The following is a 21,961-nucleotide window of genomic DNA, read 5'->3' as shown; positions in this document are numbered from 1 at the left end:
ATGCACAGTTCTAAGTGCTAGGGATACAGTGAGAGACAAAACAAAGACCCTACCCTCAGAGTCTTAAATTCTAATGGGAAAGCCAGATAACTAACAAATATTTAATAGTCAGGTGTGATAAGAGCTATGAGTGAAAAAAAAAATATAATAGGATAGATAATGGTATGAAGTGGTGGATGCTACATTAGATAAGGTTGCCAGGGAAGGCTTCTCAGAAGAGGTGACATTTAAACAGTTACCCATGTAAAGTGAGGGAGCAAACCACATAAACACCTGGGGGAAGAATATTAAGGTAGAAGAACGTCACGTGTAAAGGCTTGAACTTTTTTGAAGAACATAGAAAATGATGTTGGAGAGGTAACCAAAGAACAAATAATACAAGGCCTCTTGGATAATGGTAAGAACTTTCTAATGGATGGGAAACTATTAAAGAGTTTTGAGCAGGGGTACCAACATGTCTTAGTTTCCCAGCTGCTAAAACAAATACCATACAATGGATTGGCTTAAACAATGGAAATTTTTTGGTTCACCGTTTTGAGGTTATAAGAAGTCCAAAATGGAGGTGTCAGCAAGGCAATACAACAGCAGAAAGTTTTGTTCTCGAAGACCGGCATTCTGGGGCTGGTTGCCAGTGATCCTCGGGATTGCTAGACATTTTTTTTAAACATGTGGCAACATCCTTTCCTTTGTCTTCCAGGTTCTGTTGAGTTATACTTCTTGATCTCCACATGGCTTTCTCTCCCATGTTCAATTTCCTTTGCTTATAAGGATTTCAGTCATACTGGATTAAGGCCCATCCTCATTCAGTTTGGGCACACCTTAACTAATGACATCTTCAATGATCCTACTTACAAATGGATTCACACACACAGGACAAGAGATTGGGACCCTGTTCCAGTTTGTTAATGCTGCCCTTTTGCAAAACACCAGAAATGGATTGGCTTTTATAAAGGGGGTTTATTTCGTTACAAAGTTACAGTCTTAAGGCCATAAAGTGTCCAAGGTAAGGCATCAACAAAGGGTTCCTTCACTGGAGAAAGGTCATTGGCATCTGGAAAACCTGTTAGCTAGGAAGGCACGTGGCTGACATCTGCTTGCTCCTAGGTTGTGTTTCAAAATGGCATTCTCCAAATGTGTTGCTCTTGGGGCATTTTGTCCTCTCTTAGCTGCAATTGCTCTTCAAAATGTCACTTTTAGTTGCTCTGCATCTGGGTCTATGTGTGTCACATTAAAAATGGGCTGGATCTTTTTGATCAGAAGCAAAGTCTGGATTCTGCTAATCATTACTGCAACCAAAAGTCAAAGTCTTCTTTCTTGCACATGATATGGAAAGAACTGCAGTCCTTGTAGCCACAACTCCGACACACCAATAGCACTTACTATGGGCTTTGACTACATAGGACAGTGTTTTAATGTCCTGGCCTTCACGATGGCATCTGTGGACATGGTCCCCTCTAAACTGAATCCTTTGCTTCCCATCACAGTCATGTTGTTCCAGAATTTAGACAAAATTTTTAATCCCCCTTCCCTTAGGCTTCTGTCTTGTTGGATTCTTTTCCAGTAGATAGAAGCCTCTAGTTTATTGAGATTTCATCCTGTAATCTGTTTATAATGCATTTTTCATATGTCGTATTTGTGGATCAGACATTGACAATTACAAGGCACTTAACTTAATATATTATGATTATCAAAATTCAAGCACCTGAAATAGGATACCTGAGCTAATGCATTCCACATTCCAGCATTTCATTTGATGATCAATGTATTCTCCAGAATCATAATGATAGCCTATTATATTCCTGTCAAAATAAACTTATTAAAAATACGTTGGTTCTAAATAAAAAAAAAAAAAAAATAAAGTACTCTAGTGATCCAATAAAGACCCACCCTCAAAGGGTGGGGCAATATCTCCATAGAAATAATCCAATGAAAAGTCTCGCCCAGAGTTGACTGAGTCACATCTCCATGGAAACACTGAACTAACAGGTTCCAACCTAATCAATACTAATACATCTGTCCCCACAAGACTGCATCAAAGAATATGGCTTTTTCTGGGGGACATAATATATACAAACCAGCACAGACCCAAACATGCCTTTTGTGGGAGACATGATTTAAATCTCCAACACAGGCATAATTTATGTTTTAAAAGGATCATTTGAGTCACTATGTGGAGAATAGTATAAGGGGAAGGATAGGAAAGCATGGTAGCAAGGATGTGAGATGACAGTGCTTTCAGCACAGTATCACTGGAGGTAGTGAGCTAATCAGATTTATTGATGCATTGGATGTGGAGTAGAAGACACAAATGGGGAACAATCTAGTTGAGAGCAGAGAAGCCAAGAGCATAGCTTTGGACATGTTTTTAACTGAGTATTAAATGCCTAAGTATTTGACTTTTGAGTGGTTTCTTGACTTTAATAAGATCCCATCAAATGTCAGATGCACCATTAATGTAAAAACTGCTTTTAATAAAAAAAAATACTACCATATTAAATGGTCACATTTATTTTTAAGAGAATACTGGAGAAAGCAGAACTGGCATCAAAAGAACAGAGTCAATCTAGATATGAACAAACAGACAAATAGTACCTAAAGGTATAAAGTCTTATTTTCAGTTTACTTAAAATTCTGAAGAAATAAAATTCTCAGTATCTCTGATTTGAAGAAACAGTCAAAAGTCCAAAAAGATTAAATAAGACTCTTAGAGATCATGTAGTTCAACTGCTATATTTTACATACAAAGGAACAATGTAATATTTAACCTAGATCTTAAGGGCCGTTTCTATTTTGAGAGCTCTAAATGAGTTCTACCTTGTACTGTAACTATTAGACCACTGTTTATTTGCTTTACAGCAATAAATATCTTTAGTGTTATTTGAGAAGCAAAAAAGGTAGAGATTCAGAAAGGTTAAAATAATTTGCTCTATATAACACAGTTTAATTTATTACACTGTTATAGAGTATTAGGTAAGAAAAGTTTCTTATAGCAAAAAAGTTCAAACAAACAGAATATTTTAAAGCTACACTTTTATTTTACTATAGATGCAATTATTTTATTATGAATAAATATTAGTATTTTATTACTGCTCATTTACCTCTAAGTCGCTAAAAAGGGCCTTTAAAGAACAAAATAAATGTCAAGGTTCGTGAATTAAAATGTAGACATTTTACTTAGGGCAGAAAGCTCCAGAGTACTTATTTGGAACTCATTATAAGGAAGAATTCTAATACACTATAATATCTAATTTTCAAAAGGTTAGAAGCATTAGAGTCTTTAAATGAGGAGGAAATTGTTGGTCAATTGTTAGTCAAAATTAGTTATCAAATTTTTGGTCAATTGTTAGTCAAAATTAAGTGTTCAATTATAGCTTTTTCTGTAGTGTGCTATGTATTCTGCACAGCTGTTTCTGGAAATGTGGCTCCTCCATTAAATTATAAACTCCTTGAAGGCAGGAAGCAGTTGCTTATTCCCCCAATTTTGCACACAATTCCTTACCTACAATACAGATTACCAAATCTATAATGAAGTGAGCATTACAACTCTTTGTGCCTAGAAAAGAGGAATTTTTTGAAGTATACTTTGTGTACTACAAATATAATCCTATCTACCTTTCTTGCTTCCCAACAAGACAAATAATTCAGAATTCAAGGGCTGTGTAAAAGTTAAACCAGGCAGGAACTATGGTGTACTCATTTAGTCAATTTAGTATGTATTAAAACCTTTTTTTCCACATTAAAGCTCTTTTATTTCATTTTCTTTCTTCTTTGTTTTATCTTTACTATTTAGTATTTATTTGGTGCAACTCTAGATTGAAGAACATGACAACAGAACTACAACTCTATTTTAAAATGCCATGGGTAATTGCAACCAATATGGAGGGAGTGTGTGGATAAGTTGAAAATGTAGGTAACTGCAGAAGAAACACAACATATTTTTTCCTAGAGACTCATTTAGTTACTGGTAAGTATGGAAAGGATGGCAGGCATAGAAAACTTCTGTGTTGTAGAGTCGAAATACAATCACTAGTAGTGTGCCGGTTTAAAGCTGTTAATTACCCTAGAAAAGGCCATGCTCTTTCTTTCAATCCATATCTGTGGTTACAGACCCATTGTGGGTGGGACCTTTCGGTAAGGTTATGTCATTTGAGATGTTACAAACCCCCATTCAAGGTGGCTCCTAATCCTTTTACTGGAGTCCTTTAAAAGAGGATAAAAGAAAAAGTCCAGAGAACTCAGAGAGAAACACCCAGAGAAGTTTGGAGAGAAAAGTCCCAAGGAGGAAAAGAAACCCAGGAGAGACAGACTGGCAGATGCCGGCCATGTGCATTCCCACATGACAGAGGTGTCCCAGATGCTAGTGGCCTTTCTTCAGAAAAGGTATTGTCCTGTTGATGCCTTAATCTGGACATTTTCATGGCCTTAGAACTGTAAATTTGTAAGCTAATAAATCCTCACTGTAAAAGCCAGTCCATTTCTGGTATATTGCATTCCGGCAGCTTTAGCAAACCAAAACAAATAGTGATACTAGCTCTAAAACTATCATTAGAACCACAAAATAGGCATTTCCCCTCTAATGAGTTCTTTAAAACCAAATCGTGTATAATGGACATTCATTACAGAACACAATTTTCACTACTTGGATTGGAACAGGGTTTCTTTGTAAACTTTTCTTTTTTTAATCACAGTAGTGGGTAAAGAGGTAATAAAGTTTCAAGAATGTATAAGAAGTACTGTGCTGTTGGGTAGAGAGGAAAGAAAGGCACTCTTGTGCAAAAGCTAGATGTTATCAAATGTAAGAATTGCTCAATGTTTAAGTTTTGTAGTTAAGGGTCAAACAATAATTAAAAAAAAAAACTTTTTTACTAAAAAAACTCCTCTTCCCCACAAATTTATTATACAATTAAAAATCTTTAGCTCCCAAACCAATCATTTCCTCAGTTTTGACTAAAGTGTAAATAACAAGAATGTAGGATAATTCAGAGGCCCAGAAGTTCCACATCTTAATTCTTAAAGTGATTTCGAAGCATACCTATTTTTTTATTTAAAAAAAAAAAAAAAACCCAGTAAGCAAGTAAGCAAGCAATTTTCTTCATCTCATACTGTAATATAAACTGAGTATCTATTACACAAAAAGAAAGGAAGGAGGCTGACCTTTAGAATAATACCCAGATTAATTTATATTTTAAGTCTTTAAACTCAAGAGACAAATGAATTTAACAAATGAATTTCCTTAAGTTTTTACATGTAATCTATATGTTAAGAATTTATGAGGAATGGTTAGAATCAAATAAACAGTTATGATTATTTTCTCAACGAATGTTTCTCTTATCTAACATCTGTGTGTTTAGGCTGAAAAGTTACTCAAATTACAACAAAGCACTTTTAGTTAGATAACCAAAGATTACCTTAAAGTTATTTTCCTTTGGTTTTCTCCTCATTATTATATTGAAAGTTTCATACACATCTTCTGCTCCATTTTGTATAGTATTGGTCATATCTTGCTGATACTGGTTTGGATCCAAAAACACTCTAAATGTCCTTGACTCTCCTCTAAGATTGGGTCTAGGTTCAGGTCCTGGACATTTTGAAAAAGTGTTAGGAAATAAGACATACTTTTCAAATATCAAAGAAAATTAACAGCATTTCTTTTCTAGAAATTATGAATAAACTGTCCTGACTTAACTCTAGTCAACTCCCCACTGACTGGAATGCCTTTCCTCATCCATTTTAAATTCCAGGAAGCTGAAAGTATTTTCTCTTTTCTCCGAATTCTTACTATTGCTTCCATAACAGCACAGCATAACAGTCATGTAATGTTTATGATGCACTACCATGAATTTTAAGTATTTACATATGCCTTCAACTAAAACAGGAACTCTTAGAAGTCAGTTTATCCATACTGTTGTCAGCCACTCATAGTTCCTCCTACTGCCTTACACATGGTAAATACACAATAGACATTTCCTGATAAATGAATATATGGATTTTAGGGTTTAAGGCATAGCTTTCCTGCTTGTTAATTTGATAGAGGTTCACCACTCTTCTCATCTTTCCACTAATATCACTAGCATAAAATGAAATTTCACATACACAGAAATACCTGATACTAAAGGCTGAAAGTCCCAGAAGGTTTTTATTGCTGCTTTACCTTCTCTCCTTTCTTTTTACTTCATGTCCAACTCTGGTCCCATTATGTGTCTTTCCATCTATCCACCATTTCCCTCTCCTATTTTCTTTTTGTGATAAGAGTTCGTTAATCGTTAGCAGTTTAGCAATGGTATGATTTCAACATAGGTGGTAGAAGCTGATTAAACTTTTGAGAGAAGTTGAGCAACTGAATTGTAAAATCACTGGATATGGATGCAGTTATAATCTGATAGTAAGTATTAAAAAAAGAAGCCAGGACAACATAAGAACGAATTTCAAAGGGACATTTAGTGATAAGCACAGGAAAGCAAACAGATGATTAATCCTCTAAGGCAGGGTTTCTAAACGGGTCAATGCTGGCATCTTAGGCAGGATAGTTTCTTCTACAAGGCTGCTCTTTGTAGTACAGGATGTTTAGCATCCTTGGTCCTCATTCACGAAATGCCAACAGCTCACCCCCTCTACTCTACTCCCAGTCATTTAACAACCTAAATACCACCAGACATTTCTAAATGCGGGGTTATCAGTCTTCCCAATTAAGAACCACTGCTACAATGAATAAAATCAGTTAAAGGTAAAAAGGAAAAATTACATAAACATACTATTGAACAAAAAAAAGCCCAAACAATTATAAGAAGTGTTTAGGACGTTTTTAAAAGCAATATTCTAAAGTATTATAAAGAGAAAGTTCTGAGTAGAAGTGACTTCAAAAGATCCTGTCCACTTCAATATCTAACACTGAAGTTTCTATTTCTAAAACTGGGTGGTAGATGTCACACACATTATCCTTTGTGTTGATTTAGTATGTAAAACTAAAAAATATTACCTAACAAGGCACACACACACATCAAAAAAGAAATTCATCATTCTGTACTACATACACAAGCTTTGAAAAATACAGATCATCATACCATCTTCAATGACACGCCCTTTATCATCCAGCATGCCTTGGATTTCACAGCCTCTGACATAAACCAGGCCAACTTGCTCAATAAAAGGTCGTCTCCGGTCAAACTTAGTGCCATAAGGTTTTGTGGGACGCACGGTAATTAAAAAGCACACATCATGCTTACGAAGACCTAGTAAAACATAAAGACATTTTCACTGATAAGAATTTCACTGTTGTTTAGTCTTTGTAAGCAAATTCTCACCCTTGTATTTTTGGAATAGAGTATAAAAAAATATTAAAAATATCAAGAGGTATGATTATATTCATATTGTAACACAATTATGGGTTCTCCTATACTCTTTTTTTTTTTAATTTTTGGGAGCTTTTATTAAAATTCATTTTTATTGAGATATATTCACATACCATACAATCATCCATGGTGTACAATCAACTGTTCAGGGTACCACCACAGAGTTGTGCATTCATCACTCCGATCTATTTTTTTTTTTTTGAAGTATTTTCACGTCAGATATTTATTCTCATTGTCTTTTTTTTAATTTTGAAATAAATTCAAAGTTACATGAATAGTTGCAAAAACAATACTAGCCCCATACACAGAATTCCATCGTACCCTGACCCCCCTCCCCCAATAGCTCAATCCACCAACTTTAACATGCTGTCACACTGCAATTTCTTTCCCTCCCTCCCTATCATCCATCATCTATTGCTCTGTCTTCTGAACATATGAGAGTTAGCTGCACACATCCTTGAACATAAACTATAATTCACGTATGTACTTCCCATGAACAAGAACATTCTTTTACGTAATTCCATTAAGCGCAGCTAAGAAGTATAAGAGATTCAACAATGATACAAAGCTTACATTCTGTATTTCCTTTTCCTTATGTCTCAACTGTTTCCCTTCGAGCTACCTGTCCTCCACCCTCCAATCCCACACAAGTTCATCCTTAGCATTCAATTGTAGTCTAGTTAGACTGTCTTTTTTTTTTTTTTTTTCTTTTTTCAGTTGTGGAAACATATATACAGCCTAAATCTTCCCATTCCGCCCCCTCCCTAGCCTTCCATTAGTGCGATTAATCACATTTAGAATGATGTTATGCTCTTTCCCACCATCCATTACTAGAAATTTCCCTTCACCTCAAACAGCAACCCTACACTCCTTTCTTAACTCCCCATTGCCCCTTCCCCCATTTCTCTTAACCCAAACTCTACTTTCCATCTCTATGGTTATATTCTCTGATAATTTCTTTGTGTTTACTATGGGGCTTAAAATTAACCTCTTAAATCCCTATCAATCTTGTTTTTCTTTGATACCACCTTCACTTCAATAGGACACATAAACTATGTTCCTTTACTCCTTCATTCCCCCACCTTTATATAGTTGTCTAAAATTACATATTTTACATTGAGTTCAAAACCACTGATTTGTCCTTAGAGTTTGTGTATTTTTTATCATGTAGGAAGTAAATAGTGGAGTTATAGTTCAAAAATTATTGACTTCTATTTGTATTCCATTGTGGTTGGAGAATGGTCTTTGAGTATATTCAATTTTTTTTTTTTTTTTTAATTTCTTGAGGCTTGTTTTATGTCCCAGCTTACGGTCCCTTCTGGAGAAAGATCCGTGATCACTAGAGAAAAATGACTGTCCTGGTGATTTGGGATGTAAGGTACTATATATGTCTGTTAAAATTCTCTATATCTCTTTCTCCTTTCTTTGTCTCTCTGTTGGTAGGGCTTCCTTTAGAATCTGAAGTAGGGCAGTCTTTTATTGGCAAAGTCTCTCAGCATTTGTTTGTCTGTGAAAAATTTAATCTCTTCCTCAAATTTGAAGGAGAGTTTTGCCGGATAAAGTATTCTTGGCTGGAAATTTTTCTCTCTCAGGATTTTAAATGTCATGCCACTGCCTTCTTGCCTCCATAGTGGCCGCTGAGTAGTCACTACTTAGTCTTATGTTGTTTCCTTTGTATGTGGTGAATTGCTTTTCTCTTGCTGCTTTCAGAACTTGCTCCTTGTCTTCAGTATTTGACAGTCTGATCAGAATATGTCTTGGGGTGGATTTATTTGGATTTATTCTATTTGGAGTTCTCTAGGCATTTATGCTTTGTGTGTTTATATTGTGTAGAAGGTTTGGGAAGTTTTCCCCAACAATTTCTCTGAATACTCTTTCTAGACCTTTATCCTTCTCTTCCCCTTCTGGGACACCAATGAGTCTTAAGTTTGGATGTTTTATTTTATCTATCGTATCCCTGAGATCCTTTTCGATTTTTTCAATTTTTTTCTCCATTCTTTCTTTTGTTCTTTCATTTTCTGTTCTGTGGATTTCTAGGACACTGAGATGTTGTTCAGCTTCCTCTAGTCTTTTATTGTGAATATCCAGAGTCTTTTTAATTTGGCCAACAGTTTCTTTTATTTCCATAAGATCTTCTATTTTTTTATTTACTCTTTCAATATCTTCTTTATGCTCTTCTAGGGTCTTCTTTATGGCACTTATATCCTGGGCCATGGTCCCTTTGATGTCCTTTAAATCCTTTGCCATGTTTTTGTTCTTCAATTGTAGTTCTTTGATTAATTGTGCAAGGTATAATTTTTCTTCTGAAATCCTGATTTGTGTGTTTGGAGCTGGATTCTCCATATTGTCTGGTTTTATCATATGCATTAAGATTTTCTGTTGTTTTTGGTCTCTTGGCATTTGTTTTGCTTGATAGGGTTCTTTCAAGGTGTAACAAAAAAAAGGATATCGATCTAATTTTTCAGAGACACAGTTTGGTGACGTACACTTTCTCTAACTAACCAGCAGATGGGGTCTGTGAGTCACCTATATCCCTCAAGTCAGTTCTCAACCTTTTTTCCGCGGTGCGTTGGGAAATGATTCTTGTGGGTTCAGTTGGAGAACTCAGTTTGGGTGTGTTGCTGGAGCCGTCCGCTCTGAATGTGGGGCGTGTGTACGGGTGGCCAGGGAGGAAGGGCAGTTCTACTGTTCAAATCTCCCAGGTTCCAGGAGATTCAAGGCCGCCGCAAGAGTCTAAGCTTTCATTTCAGTTCAGCCCCAGACCCTCTCTTTCGCTGTTCCACAAACCACCAGACTTGGCGTAGCGCCCCTGGGTTCTCTGAGCACGTCCCCCCTCCCAGCCATGATCCTCCAGGAGCTCAACCGAGGGAATGCCGTGCTATATCACCAGTGCGTGCCGTCCCTCAAGGGAAGCCCTGGGCCGCTGGGCTGTGCTGCAGGGCTCTCAGCTCGTTTCAGAATGCAGAATGTCTGAGGCTGTCTTTACTGCAACGTCTTGCGGGCTGAGAACAGCTGAGGTTTTCTCCACAGAGAGAGAGGGACAGAAAAACTCCCAGGTTCACCCGTCAGCCAGAGATAGCACCCGATTCTCTGGGCTCCCTATCTTGAGACAGGTATGTCCCCTGATTCTCCCAAGGTCAGTTGTCACCAAAAGCCTCTGTCTGCTTGTTGAGGATTCGCTGTCTGTATTGAGCAGTTATTATTAAAAGCTCACTTGGAGCTGGGCTGAGAAAGTGCACGGCATGGCTTCCGTGAGGGAGGGGCTCTTGGCTCTAGGTTCTCGGCTCTCAGTGCGGGTCTGCAGTTTCACTTACAGATTTTATGCTGTGATCTCAGGCATTCCTCCCAATTCATGTTGGCAGATGTTGAGTGTACAGTCACGTTTGTCTCCCCGCTGTTATTCCAGGTTATTTACTGGTTTTTTGTTCATTTATAGATTGTTCTGGGGGAGACTAAGTCTTCCACTTCCTTCTATGCTGCCATCTTCCCAGAATCCCCTCTCCTATAATCTTTAATACTTGCTGTTTGATAGCAATAGTTAAAATGAAAATTTCTCTTTATATCAAAATTGGAAACTTTTATGCCATGAATACATTTGTAAATATGCATGCTAAGTAATGCTACAGCTCCAAAACTGGATGCTCATCATCATTCTTATTTTTAACATTCTTAACAAGTAGCCAAAAATATGGTTGGCATATAATCCATATATCATATTCAGCAGGTTTCCAGTATCAGTTTAAATTATCCATCAGTGTCATTCCAATGACAGCCTAATTGTATTTCTCTAAAAGAGGTCAACTCAAGAATAATTTATCAAGGCACAAAAGTGATGTTCTCAGATACCATCCTAAGAAAGATGGCTGAATATATATAGTTTCAGTTGGCAAATACTGAAAATTTTTACAAGCAAATGTCAAGAGACAGAAAACTTGTGCCAAAGTCCACAGTTTTTCAGTCATTAAACCAAATAATGGAATCAAAGTAAAGACACTGGAAGACAAGGAAAATAAAATTAGACCTCATAGCATGTAATGTCATACCACTTATTTTCATTTCTTTTCTGATCCATTTTTGTTAGCCAGAGTATGATATAAATGTAAATTTAAATGGTCTGCTTGTTAATAATCTTGGTAAGATACAAAACTAAATTAAATCAGCAATCTGTGTGGCTAATAGTTCTGAGGCCATTATGTTTTGTTTTATTTTTTAATTTGGAGGGAGGTTTGCTTGTGGCTAGAGCTAGAAATACTAACTTTAATTTGAATCAAATATTGATTTTACTGTGTATTCCCAACAGATTCTACGGAAAGAAGCATAAGAAGCAGTGAGAATAAGGGGAATAGTCCTACTATCTGATTTATACTGTTTGCATAACTTCTGAATGTTAGTCAAAGAAGTGGCCCTGAGAAGTCACTTATTCCCTACCAATGTTAAGAGTACCTCTTTGATATCACTGTGGAATGACTGCCTGTTCCCTCCTAAAACAGATCTTTTTATTGTTGGACATCTTAGATCTACATTTAAAATATATTATAATAAGCATGCACCCATCCTAGCTGTGCCCTCCAAAGGAGAACCCAGCATTTCAGTTTCATTTCTGTTTCTTTAATTTTAAATGGTAATGGAGAACAGAAAGGCCTAGGCTTTACATCTTCTTGAAAAGAAAAGTATTTTATAGTATTTAGTCTGAAATCTCTACAACTACTGTTTGAGACAACATTCAGTACTGTTTATAGAACCCCTCTCTGATTTTTTGTCCCCCATTTATCTGGTTACCCCTTCTGCAATCAATATGGGGGCTGCATTTTGACTGGGCTTCTCAGGAAACACCTCTTTCCCTACCATGCTCCATAATATGAATTACTCGTCCCACTTTACTTTCTTGTTCCTTATCTTGTCCATCAAAATTTGCCCAATCTACCAGAGTCCTATGTCTTACAGGACAGTGTGTTTGTGTTTGTGTGTGTGTGTGTGTGTGTGTGTGTGTGTGTGTGTGTGTGTGGTGGGGGTGGGGAATGAGACTGTCTGCTGTCCTGATAGCAACCTCCAAAGTTACATGGGAGGTAGGCTTTCCCATAAAACACCTTTTTACCCCCTTAACATAACAATGGAGACCTGTCATCCATCATCTATAAAGCATCTTTCGTTCTGATTTTTAGCTTTATTAACAAACAGTACTACTTATAGGGGTAGCTAAAAGTTATCTCAATTTATTACCTACATGAAAATGGTGTTTGTTTTAATACCTCCTTAGACTTCAAGGGGTAATAAGTGTAAGACCTTCTCCAGCTCCTTAATGTCTTTGTTGAGGTTCAGTAATAAAGGAACACATTATTCTAAATGTATCATTCACCAGATTGGAATTCTTTTGAAGAACACAGGAGTCACAATAGCAATCTACCAAACTATATCCACTACAGTGGCCATTTGTCAAACATTTGGCCAGCTTCACTGTTGGATTCTTTCAGAACTCCTTGAAAAATGTATCATCTTTCCCTATGGCTATAAACAGCTGTATCAGGAGCAATAACTTTTGAAAACTGATCTATTAAGGGCCTATCCCTTTCCTTCTGGTATGCCAAGAAGGTAGAGGGAAATAAAGCCTACTAGCTACTGTTTCTCACAGCAGAGCAGCAAGCAAGAGCTCTCACTGGCAGCTGGTAGAAAAATATAAAAGTGCCAATTAAAAATCAGTTCATGTGCCATTTTTGGCACATGTGTATCTATATTACTATTTATTTGACTTAGTAACTTTGAACATATCTGTTTTTAAATAAATTTAATTGTGAACAAGAACTTCCCTGCCTAGTAAAGAATATGGAAAATAACTCATTTAATTTCTCTGCAATTTGTTTTTCCTTGAGAACCTTCGATATTACTGATTCTTTATTTGATTTCCATCCTTTAAGCAAAGAAACTATTATTATTTCTTTCTGAGTTGTTTTACTAGTTCCTCCTAAAATTCCTTTGGGGCTTGCCTAATTTTGATTTTGCCTCATTATTCTCACCAAACTGTACGCATCTCTATTTTCTTTACTTTGCTATTTTTATCTTCTGAAAAATACCTATTCTCCTTACTTGCTCTTTATGAGTTTGCACATTATACATGTTATTTCCTCTTTCTTTAGTGAACGCAAATGTTTTTATTCTTTTTATATTGATCCTAAAAATTCATAATTATTATTTTATAAAATTTAAGATTTAAAACTTTCTATCAGCTTTGTAAATGACAATTTTCAAAACACTTTGACATGCATGCCATTTTAAGCTTTTTATTAAAGAGTAAGGTATTTATTTGTGTATGATCCTTGGTAGTTTTAGTAATAATTACATAACTGCCATTCTTTAAATCAAAATTTAAGAATAAAATTTAGTAAAAGTTTAAAAGGATAGTGTTTAGTAAAAGTGCTTTTTTTATACCCTGAGTAAAAGTCTTTAAACTAAAAAGGCAAAATGTAACTTCACTCTTGGGGGAGGAAAAAAAAAAGTAAATGAACAATGGGAGGAGGAGGGAAATGGGATGTTGTGGATAATCTTTTTTATTTTAATTTTCATTTTATTTTTTGGAGTAATGAAAATGTTCAAAGTTCGACTGTGGTGATAAAAGCACAACTATATGATGATGCTGTGAACAACTGATTGTTTACTTTGAATGATTGTATGTTATGTGATTATATCTCAATAAAATTGCATTAAAAAAAAGATAAAAATAAAAAGGCAAAAGGTAATTACAAAATTACCTTCCCATTCATCTTTGATGTGATCTCTGACATTCAAATTGATGGTAACATCTGCACGAACTCGGGTCGGCCAGTTTTCACCTATGTTGGGTTTAGCAACCTCAACTACAGTAAAAGCCACAATGGGCTGAGCCATTCGTGCCCAACCACCGAACACCACACCGCCATACTCAGATAGCCTGTAAACCAAAGAAGTGGATGATTATTCAAACAAAAAATAACTAGTAAAGCTAGCAAGCAAAAATATAGACTAAGCTAGTATTTAAGGCCTAGCATTAGAAACCCTTATTTCCAAAATTTTATTTTAAATCTAAGTTCAAATATATAGGTAGCATATGTGGTAGTTACAAACAGCAAAATGTAGTGCTGCCTGGTTGTAAGATATACACTGCAATGCCTGAGACTGTGAGGAACTGTTACCTAGGGAAAGGGGGACATTTGTACCAGTGTAAATGGGGGAGTTCCTAGGGCCACACCCACATGCCCAAGACAAGACTCGTGGGCAGAAAGGACGCCAAGTTTTTACTTGGAGCTATTACCTAAACTCTATGGATGAACCCTGAACGAGAGCAATAGCACAGGTCAACGTGCAAAGACTGGGAAAGGTGTTTTCTTTTTTTCCTTCTTCCTTCTGTTTGGGCAGATGGGAAAGTTATTTAGTAATGGAAGGTGGTGAGGGTACCACAATATTGCAAATGTGATTAATAGATTGAACAGTATGTTAGAGAGTGTTTGAGATGGGAAAGTTTATGTTGTGTTTATGTTCCCACAATATAAAGCAACTAAAGAGACAATGACAATTAAAGGCAATACATGATCCTGATAGGATCTAACAAGGAAGAAGGCTCAAAAGGACAATAGTGGAACATATGAAAAAAAAATGGAATATAATCTATGAGGTTTACATCAATGTTAAACTTCTTGAAGTTAATAACTGCATTTAAGGTGGTTACAAGTGAATATCCTTGTTCCTTGAAAGTGTACTTGGCAGTATTAAGGATTCAAGGAACATGATGTAAACAACCTACACTCAAGTGTTCAGAATATGGATTAATAAATAGACAGATGATAGATATATTGAAAGAATGATGGCTAGATAGCTAGAATGATACAGTAAATGTGGCAAAATATTAAAATTGGTGAATCTGCGTATCTGGGGGGACAGGGGTATGTTAGAATTCTCTGTATGGGGTTTGTATCATTTTTCTAACTTGTAACCTTATGTTTGAAAGTCTTTCAAACTAAAAAGTATTTTTTAAAAAAGATCTTTCATGTCCATTTATAGTCCATCTTGTAACCTTACGTTTGAAAGTCTTTCAAACTAAAAAGTATTTTTTAAAAAAGATCTTTCATGTCCATTTATAGTCCATCTCTGCCCCTCTCCCAGCCCCAGGAAACTACTTCCTCCTACCCTTTTCCCCGATAAAATCTATTTTTAATATGAAGCACCGTTTATACAGAATTCTGCCTCCTACAAGCACATCCTCTCTTTCAGTGGTTTCAGCAGCCTGAAAACATGATCATTAGAACTATGTAATGAGTAAAAATGCCTCTGCTATTCTCTCACCTTCAGGAAATATGGAGCAGAAAGAAGCCTGGCCTCTCTAAGATCTCATCATTTTAACAGCTTTCAATGATGGCCAATAGGAATGAAAGTTTACAAAAATTTATTATTACAAATGTGAATGAACTAACTACAAAAGGGATATTTTCTATACCTAGCAGAACATGGAGCAATTAAAAAAAAATCCTTTATTAATAAACCTCAAGAATCTTTATTTTTGTTTTATTTTACATTTAAGTAAACATAAGTAAATTCTATCTGGTGAACTGCTAGTTAATAAATCCCTAGTTTGCAAAATGGCCAAAATTAGGTCTAGAATCAGAGCATATAAATTCAAGGTAACCACAAATTGTAAGGAAGTCTTCTGATCAAGCAACACCCCCGGGGTCCGAACAATGGGCAATAATTTCAGCAAATATGTGGGCAGGGATAATCAGCCAATGGGTATACAAATTTTGGAGTCTTAGCCTGCCTACTGACTCAACCAATTATTAAGTCAAAAATACTTTTTTTGTATTTTGTAGTCTCACCCAGAATAACTTTTCTCATAATAATTAATTAAAAAACAGAAATGTGCATGAAATAAAATATAGAAGTGAAAAAAACAGATCATAATCATAGTGTCCATGTAGCTCTCTGTAATTATTAATGAGCAGAGCCTGACAGATACCTCACAATCAAAACATGTTAACTTCATATAGAATATAGTATAACCACATATATGCATGATGTGACCACAATGTAATGAATACTCATTTCACAGAATCAATTTTATTCATTTATAGTCACTTTTGATATCTAATAATTTATCTCTATCACTATCATTCTTAAAGTGAAATTGTAACTGAAAAGTATTTACCCAAAGTCAGCTATGCCTATAAAAACAAAATTAATCTTCACAAATCTCACTATGAAAGCTTCCTACAACAATTAGAATAAAAGACTTTTTTAAGCAAAGAGAATTCCAGACATTAGCTAGAGTTGAGTTTAAGCAGAATTCCCGAAATTAGCAGATCTACTCAACTGGCTCTAAAAGCAAACCCTGATAATTTAATCTCCTCAACATAATCTATACATGGAGAGCTCCAGAAGACTTTTCGTGCAAGGTTCAGCACCCCTGCACTCCACACACACAACTGACTTGAGATGACTGGTGAGAAAGCCACAGGAGTATACAGGGTGATGGAATATTCCTTTACCATAAATTCCCCCCAGGATTTCAATTGTCCTGCTCTGGTTCAGGCCTGCCAGCCAACCCATATCCTCTTCCCTTTATGTTTTTACTTATGTCAAAACCACTCTCCTTTATATCTCTCCCTTCTGTCCCCAGAATGACAACTTCTCCATAATTTTTACCAGTCCCCTAGCTCTATCATCAAAGTATCTAACACATATTTTATATTTTAGTATTTTATAATTTATTTCAGATTATATTTTTAAATTCAGATTAAAGGAGTCCTCAAACAGTAATATTTCATATTTTAGAGGGTATCTTCATGCCAGGTATATTATTTCTAAATACATTCATGAGGTTTCTAATAAAAGTATGCCAGTAATTTTCTGCATCTCTTCATTACAAGTGGAACCCCTGTACTAACCATGGCTTCATTCTGCTGACACTATCTTCAATGTCTTGCCTAATTTCGTAAGTTGATTCTAAGCGGAAGAGATTAAAGTTCCGTAGGAGGTAGTCGTGGAGAGTCAAAAACTGCAAATTCAACTTGGGAAGAGCAAGACAACCTGAAAAAGAAAACAGCATACATAATCAGAATTATTCCTTTAATCAGACATCTGCTCTGATTAAGAAATGGCACCATAAATTTGACAAGAATCTAATTAAATAACGTGTGAATTACAGCATATTTGATATGTTTTATTGTTTTTATCTTCATACAGAAATTAGAATCAGGTTAACAAATGCTATCTATTAAGAACTGGGGGTAAGGAGCTTCATTAATACATGTAATCTGTACATCAGTGATTCATATGCATACAGTGTTTCTTAAAAGTATATGAAGATATTTAACAGTCTCAAGTTGCTTAAAAATCCTCCCTTTATCACCTAATTTGTACTTGGCAAATCTTGAGGTAAATAATACTACAAAAACATGGCCCATGACAAAATTTATCATGAAAACTGAATTAATATACTATGTTGCTTAAATTAACCTCCAAACATCAGGGGTACTCTGAACCCCTGCCTTTTGCCTAAACGTTGAAGACAAGGCACTGTTTGTATAGAATTCCAGACTCTCTATTCCTAGAGTTATCTCCCCCAACTATATTAATGAACAACATTTTTTGCATTATCCTCACTTAATACTATATTCCTTGGGTGATAACTGACCAAGCATTCAGCAACATCAGAAAGGTTAAACAACAACAAAAAAAAGTAGAACCCTAAAACACATTTTAGTGGCAAATAATACTTTCTTCATCCTTATTCACACCTAACAAACCAGAAGCAATAACGAACCTATAGGCTAGAAACACCAATATATAAAAATTTCACATATTTTCTTAGTAGCTCTAATTTGTCTTTCACCCAACCCAAGGCTGAAGGAGCCAAGGTAACAGATAAGGCTCACCATATACAACTGGACACAACAGACAAGTCATGATTGTGCTTAATTCAAATATATAGATGCAGTGACCCAGAAATTATTTCGGCTATCTGTTTAAATAAAACTGTTGTTGCAAAGGCATACAGAGCAAATATCCTAGCCCTGCGTAGTTAAATTTAGTAAAAGTCCTTAGAGCTAAAAAAAAAAAAAAGAAAGAAAGAAAGGGGAAAAAAAAAGAAAAAAAAATCCTTAGTGCGAAAACATTCAAAATATTGAGTAGTTTGTAGCTTCTAAAGTTGAACTTCAGAGTACCAGAAAATGATCCTAATATTTAGAGTAAATTAGAGTATGTTTTCAGTTGCTATGATGAATTCTATACTGAGTTTCAATTTATACCTGAATCCTGTTTGCCTTACCATACCTTCTCCAGAATAGTACTCAGTAGGGACAATATTTTCATCCCATATAATTTTCTCAGTTGGATATAAAGGCATCTGGTTCAGCTGCTGAATCTGAGAAATTCGCCGTTCATGACGAGATACCTAAAAGAAAGAAAATGGGTTCATGTATCTTTTAGAAGCATCTTTTTTAATTAAAAAAAAACTTATGGAGAAATCCATCATAAATTATGGAATGAAAATTTCCATGCCTTCAGTTAATAAAGTACTAAAAGATTTTTTCCTCTTTTCTTATTTTCTCTATAAATGACAGATGAAAGAGGTATCAATAGTGACGGGCTTTGGAATCAGACAGACCTGAGTTCAAATCCCACTTCCTCTATTTATAAGCTATATGAAAACTGGGCAAGTTACTTCAACCTCCCTGAATTTATTTTCCTCTTCAGTAAAACAGAGAAAATGCCACTTACCTCTCAAATTTCTTGTGAAAATGAAATGGAATATTACAAAATAAAGCACATGGCATATGCTATGCACTTAAAAATTCTAGCATTGTGTATTCACCAATGTAAGAAAAAAATGGGAACCCTAATTCCTGGCAATAGTTTCCATTCTTATACTAACTAGTTCTACAACCTGGGAGCGTTTATTAATCTCCTGGCCAGAGCCTGCTCCTCCTTTGTAAAACAAGAAAGTTGAACTTGATGATCTTTATATTCTTTTCCACTGTTAATATTATAGCAATCTAACCCAACTACAGAAATAAGTTTGTTATCTAATTAACCTAACGATATAATGATATATTTGAAAGATGTGCCACATTCTCTTCAGTAAAGATGATCAGCATTTTAGGATAGAAGATATTGTTGCATCAACAATATGTATATTTCAAAATATCAATTATAAATTGGATATTAAAATAATCCAAAACCCAGAGGAAAAACTTTAGGAAAGGGAGGAAATGAAAAAATGTTGCAGCACTATAAATTTTAAAAACTGTTTTCCGTTGGCATAACTATTTAAATTTTGAGGATGAAATTTTGCTAAAAGATCCAAAAAGGCACAAGATCAGCTTTATACTCAAACCTATAATACATCAGAAAGATTTCTTTCTATAGTAAGGGCTCACTGTTAACCCCAAATCTGAATTATAAGATCTTACATTGCCAGAAAATAGGACAAGGGATTTCTAGAAGACACTTATAGTCAGAGATAATCAAAAGTAATTTGCAAGGAAAGCAAAGATGATGGCCCAAGAGATACACTTCATACAAGTAAATAAATATATTGATAGAAAAAGTACTTTCCATAGTTGAATTAATTTGCAAAGCCTTTCCAAGGATTTTTATTCCAAATGGCACTTAAACACCTGTTACTCGGTTTGAAACTCCTGTTACAAATAGTTTCTTGTCACTACTCCAAAATTTAGAATATCATATTCTTTCCTACTGTAAGGTACTGCGTTTTACACCTGGTATTATTAGTATTAGATTGGAAAATAAGTTTCAAAACACTGTGCCTAATACATTTTCCACATGTGTAAGAAAAATGTAAAACTACAATGACACAGCATATGTTTGTATAGGCACAAAAAAATGCCTGAAACATCTGAAAAGCTACTTAACCAGGTAGCAGTGAGGAAACAAAAAGTTTAAATAGATTATCATTTGTTTACCCATCAGAGTGGCAAAAACTGGAAATGATAGCAAAGGCTTAGAGAGAGATACTTTAATACACTGTTGGTGGGAATATATGCCTTTTCAAGGGTAATTTGGTCATATCTTTGATATTTTAAATAAGCACACACTTCAATCAAACAATGTCATTATGAGTGTCTCTCCTAAATATCCACATTGAGGCACAAAAAGGCAAGCACAAGAACTGCATCATTATTTGTAACAGTGAAAATGGTAAGCAATCTAAATATATCCATCAATGGGGATAAAGTTAAGATGTCATCCATCTTATAATATTCCATTTTATGGACTATTACACTGAAGCTAAAAATAAAGTAGATCTACATTATTCAAATGTACAGAACCCAAAACACAATATTAAGTGGAAAAAAAAGTGATCCGCAGAAAAATGAAAGTTGATCAAATTTATGTTTAAAAAGTATACACCAAACTAGATTCTTATACTGTCTGTATTTATATGTAAATGCATAAAAAAGTTCCAGAAGAATATATATATATATTTCTGAATTACAGTAAAATGTGCTCATGTATTACTTATATAATTAAAAACATAATTTAAAAATATCTGGAACAGTATACATGAAAGTGTTAATAGTGATTATCTCTGGGAAATAGAATGAGGGTCACAAGGGAATAAGACTTCCACTTTTTAACCACATATACTTCTGTATTGTGGTTTACTTATAAAATCATATATTACCTTAAATAAAAAAACTAATATAAAAAAACTTTTACAAGGAAAACTGAGTTTGGAAGTTAAATCCCCTTATCTCCCAAAATGGTTGAGAATTCTTAAAACATTAAAGTCAGTGATATCTTACCCAAGTTCTCAAAATCCCTAAGATTTTCTAACATAAAGATATGGCTAAATATTCAAGGCATTCTGTTTAAACGATCATTTAAAAAATAACATTTATATATATGAATATATATGTATGGTATGTGTGTGTATAATTGTTACCTCCTTAAAGGCTAGAATGGGTTCAACTATCTATTATCTACATATTCTTAATGCCTCAATCCAGTGACTGACATAAAAACTGGTCATAAATGTTTGATAATACAATGAGTTCATGCCATAAGGCACTTTTAAGAGGTGAAAGACTTGAGAAAGGAAATTCAAAAGATAAGAAAAGAAACCTACAACAACAACAACAACAACAACAACAAAAATCAAATGATTATATAATTCCAAAATGGGTGGGAATTATCTAACTAATCAGTAGCCCAGAGGAAAACGGTACCAGATCTACATCTTCCAAAATGATTCAAAAGAGTAGGAAAAACCATGTGCAAAACTCAAAGAATGTTAATATCTACCAGCAATTCTAAAAGAAATTCTTTATCAAAAGTTGTGTCTTCATTTTTGGGCAGGGTTGGCAACAAGCAGAGGTATGAGGCCACCTGGTGGAGCGTGTTTGAACTGCAAAACAAAGAACATTCAGATCAGAATATTTTATTTATAACAATTCACTTCACTTTCGAAACATAATTCTACAGACAGCTTAAAAAAGTTTGATCTGACAAATATAAGCTGTGACATGGGTAACAAATACCAAAGATCAGTGATGAAAAGTTCAAACCATAATTCAGAGTTCTCAAAGAGTCTTCTGCAAAATTTTGGTCCCTGAGCTACTGCATCCCTT

The 21,961-nt window shown here is 35.0% G+C and overlaps 1 protein-coding gene across 1 annotated transcript in view; it reads right to left on the bottom strand.

Moving 5' to 3' along the window:
* Positions 1-21,961, bottom strand: part of AQR (aquarius intron-binding spliceosomal factor) — a 133,330-nt gene that overhangs the window by 55,618 nt on the left and 55,751 nt on the right. Inside the window, exons 14-19 of the mRNA XM_037834363.1 lie at positions 21,636-21,738; positions 18,642-18,762; positions 17,255-17,396; positions 14,093-14,271; positions 7,062-7,229; positions 5,409-5,578 (exon numbers count right to left, since the gene is read on the bottom strand). Of these exons, the coding sequence (XP_037690291.1) occupies positions 5,409-5,578; positions 7,062-7,229; positions 14,093-14,271; positions 17,255-17,396; positions 18,642-18,762; positions 21,636-21,738 (883 nt within the window). The remainder of the gene's footprint in view (positions 1-5,408; positions 5,579-7,061; positions 7,230-14,092; positions 14,272-17,254; positions 17,397-18,641; positions 18,763-21,635; positions 21,739-21,961) is intronic.

This window comes from Choloepus didactylus, chromosome 4 (assembly GCF_015220235.1).
Source record: "Choloepus didactylus isolate mChoDid1 chromosome 4, mChoDid1.pri, whole genome shotgun sequence".
Classification (NCBI taxonomy): Eukaryota; Metazoa; Chordata; class Mammalia; order Pilosa; family Megalonychidae; genus Choloepus; species Choloepus didactylus.
The sequence above is the reverse complement of the archived record's forward strand: the minus strand, read 5'-3'. Positions and strand labels throughout refer to the sequence as shown.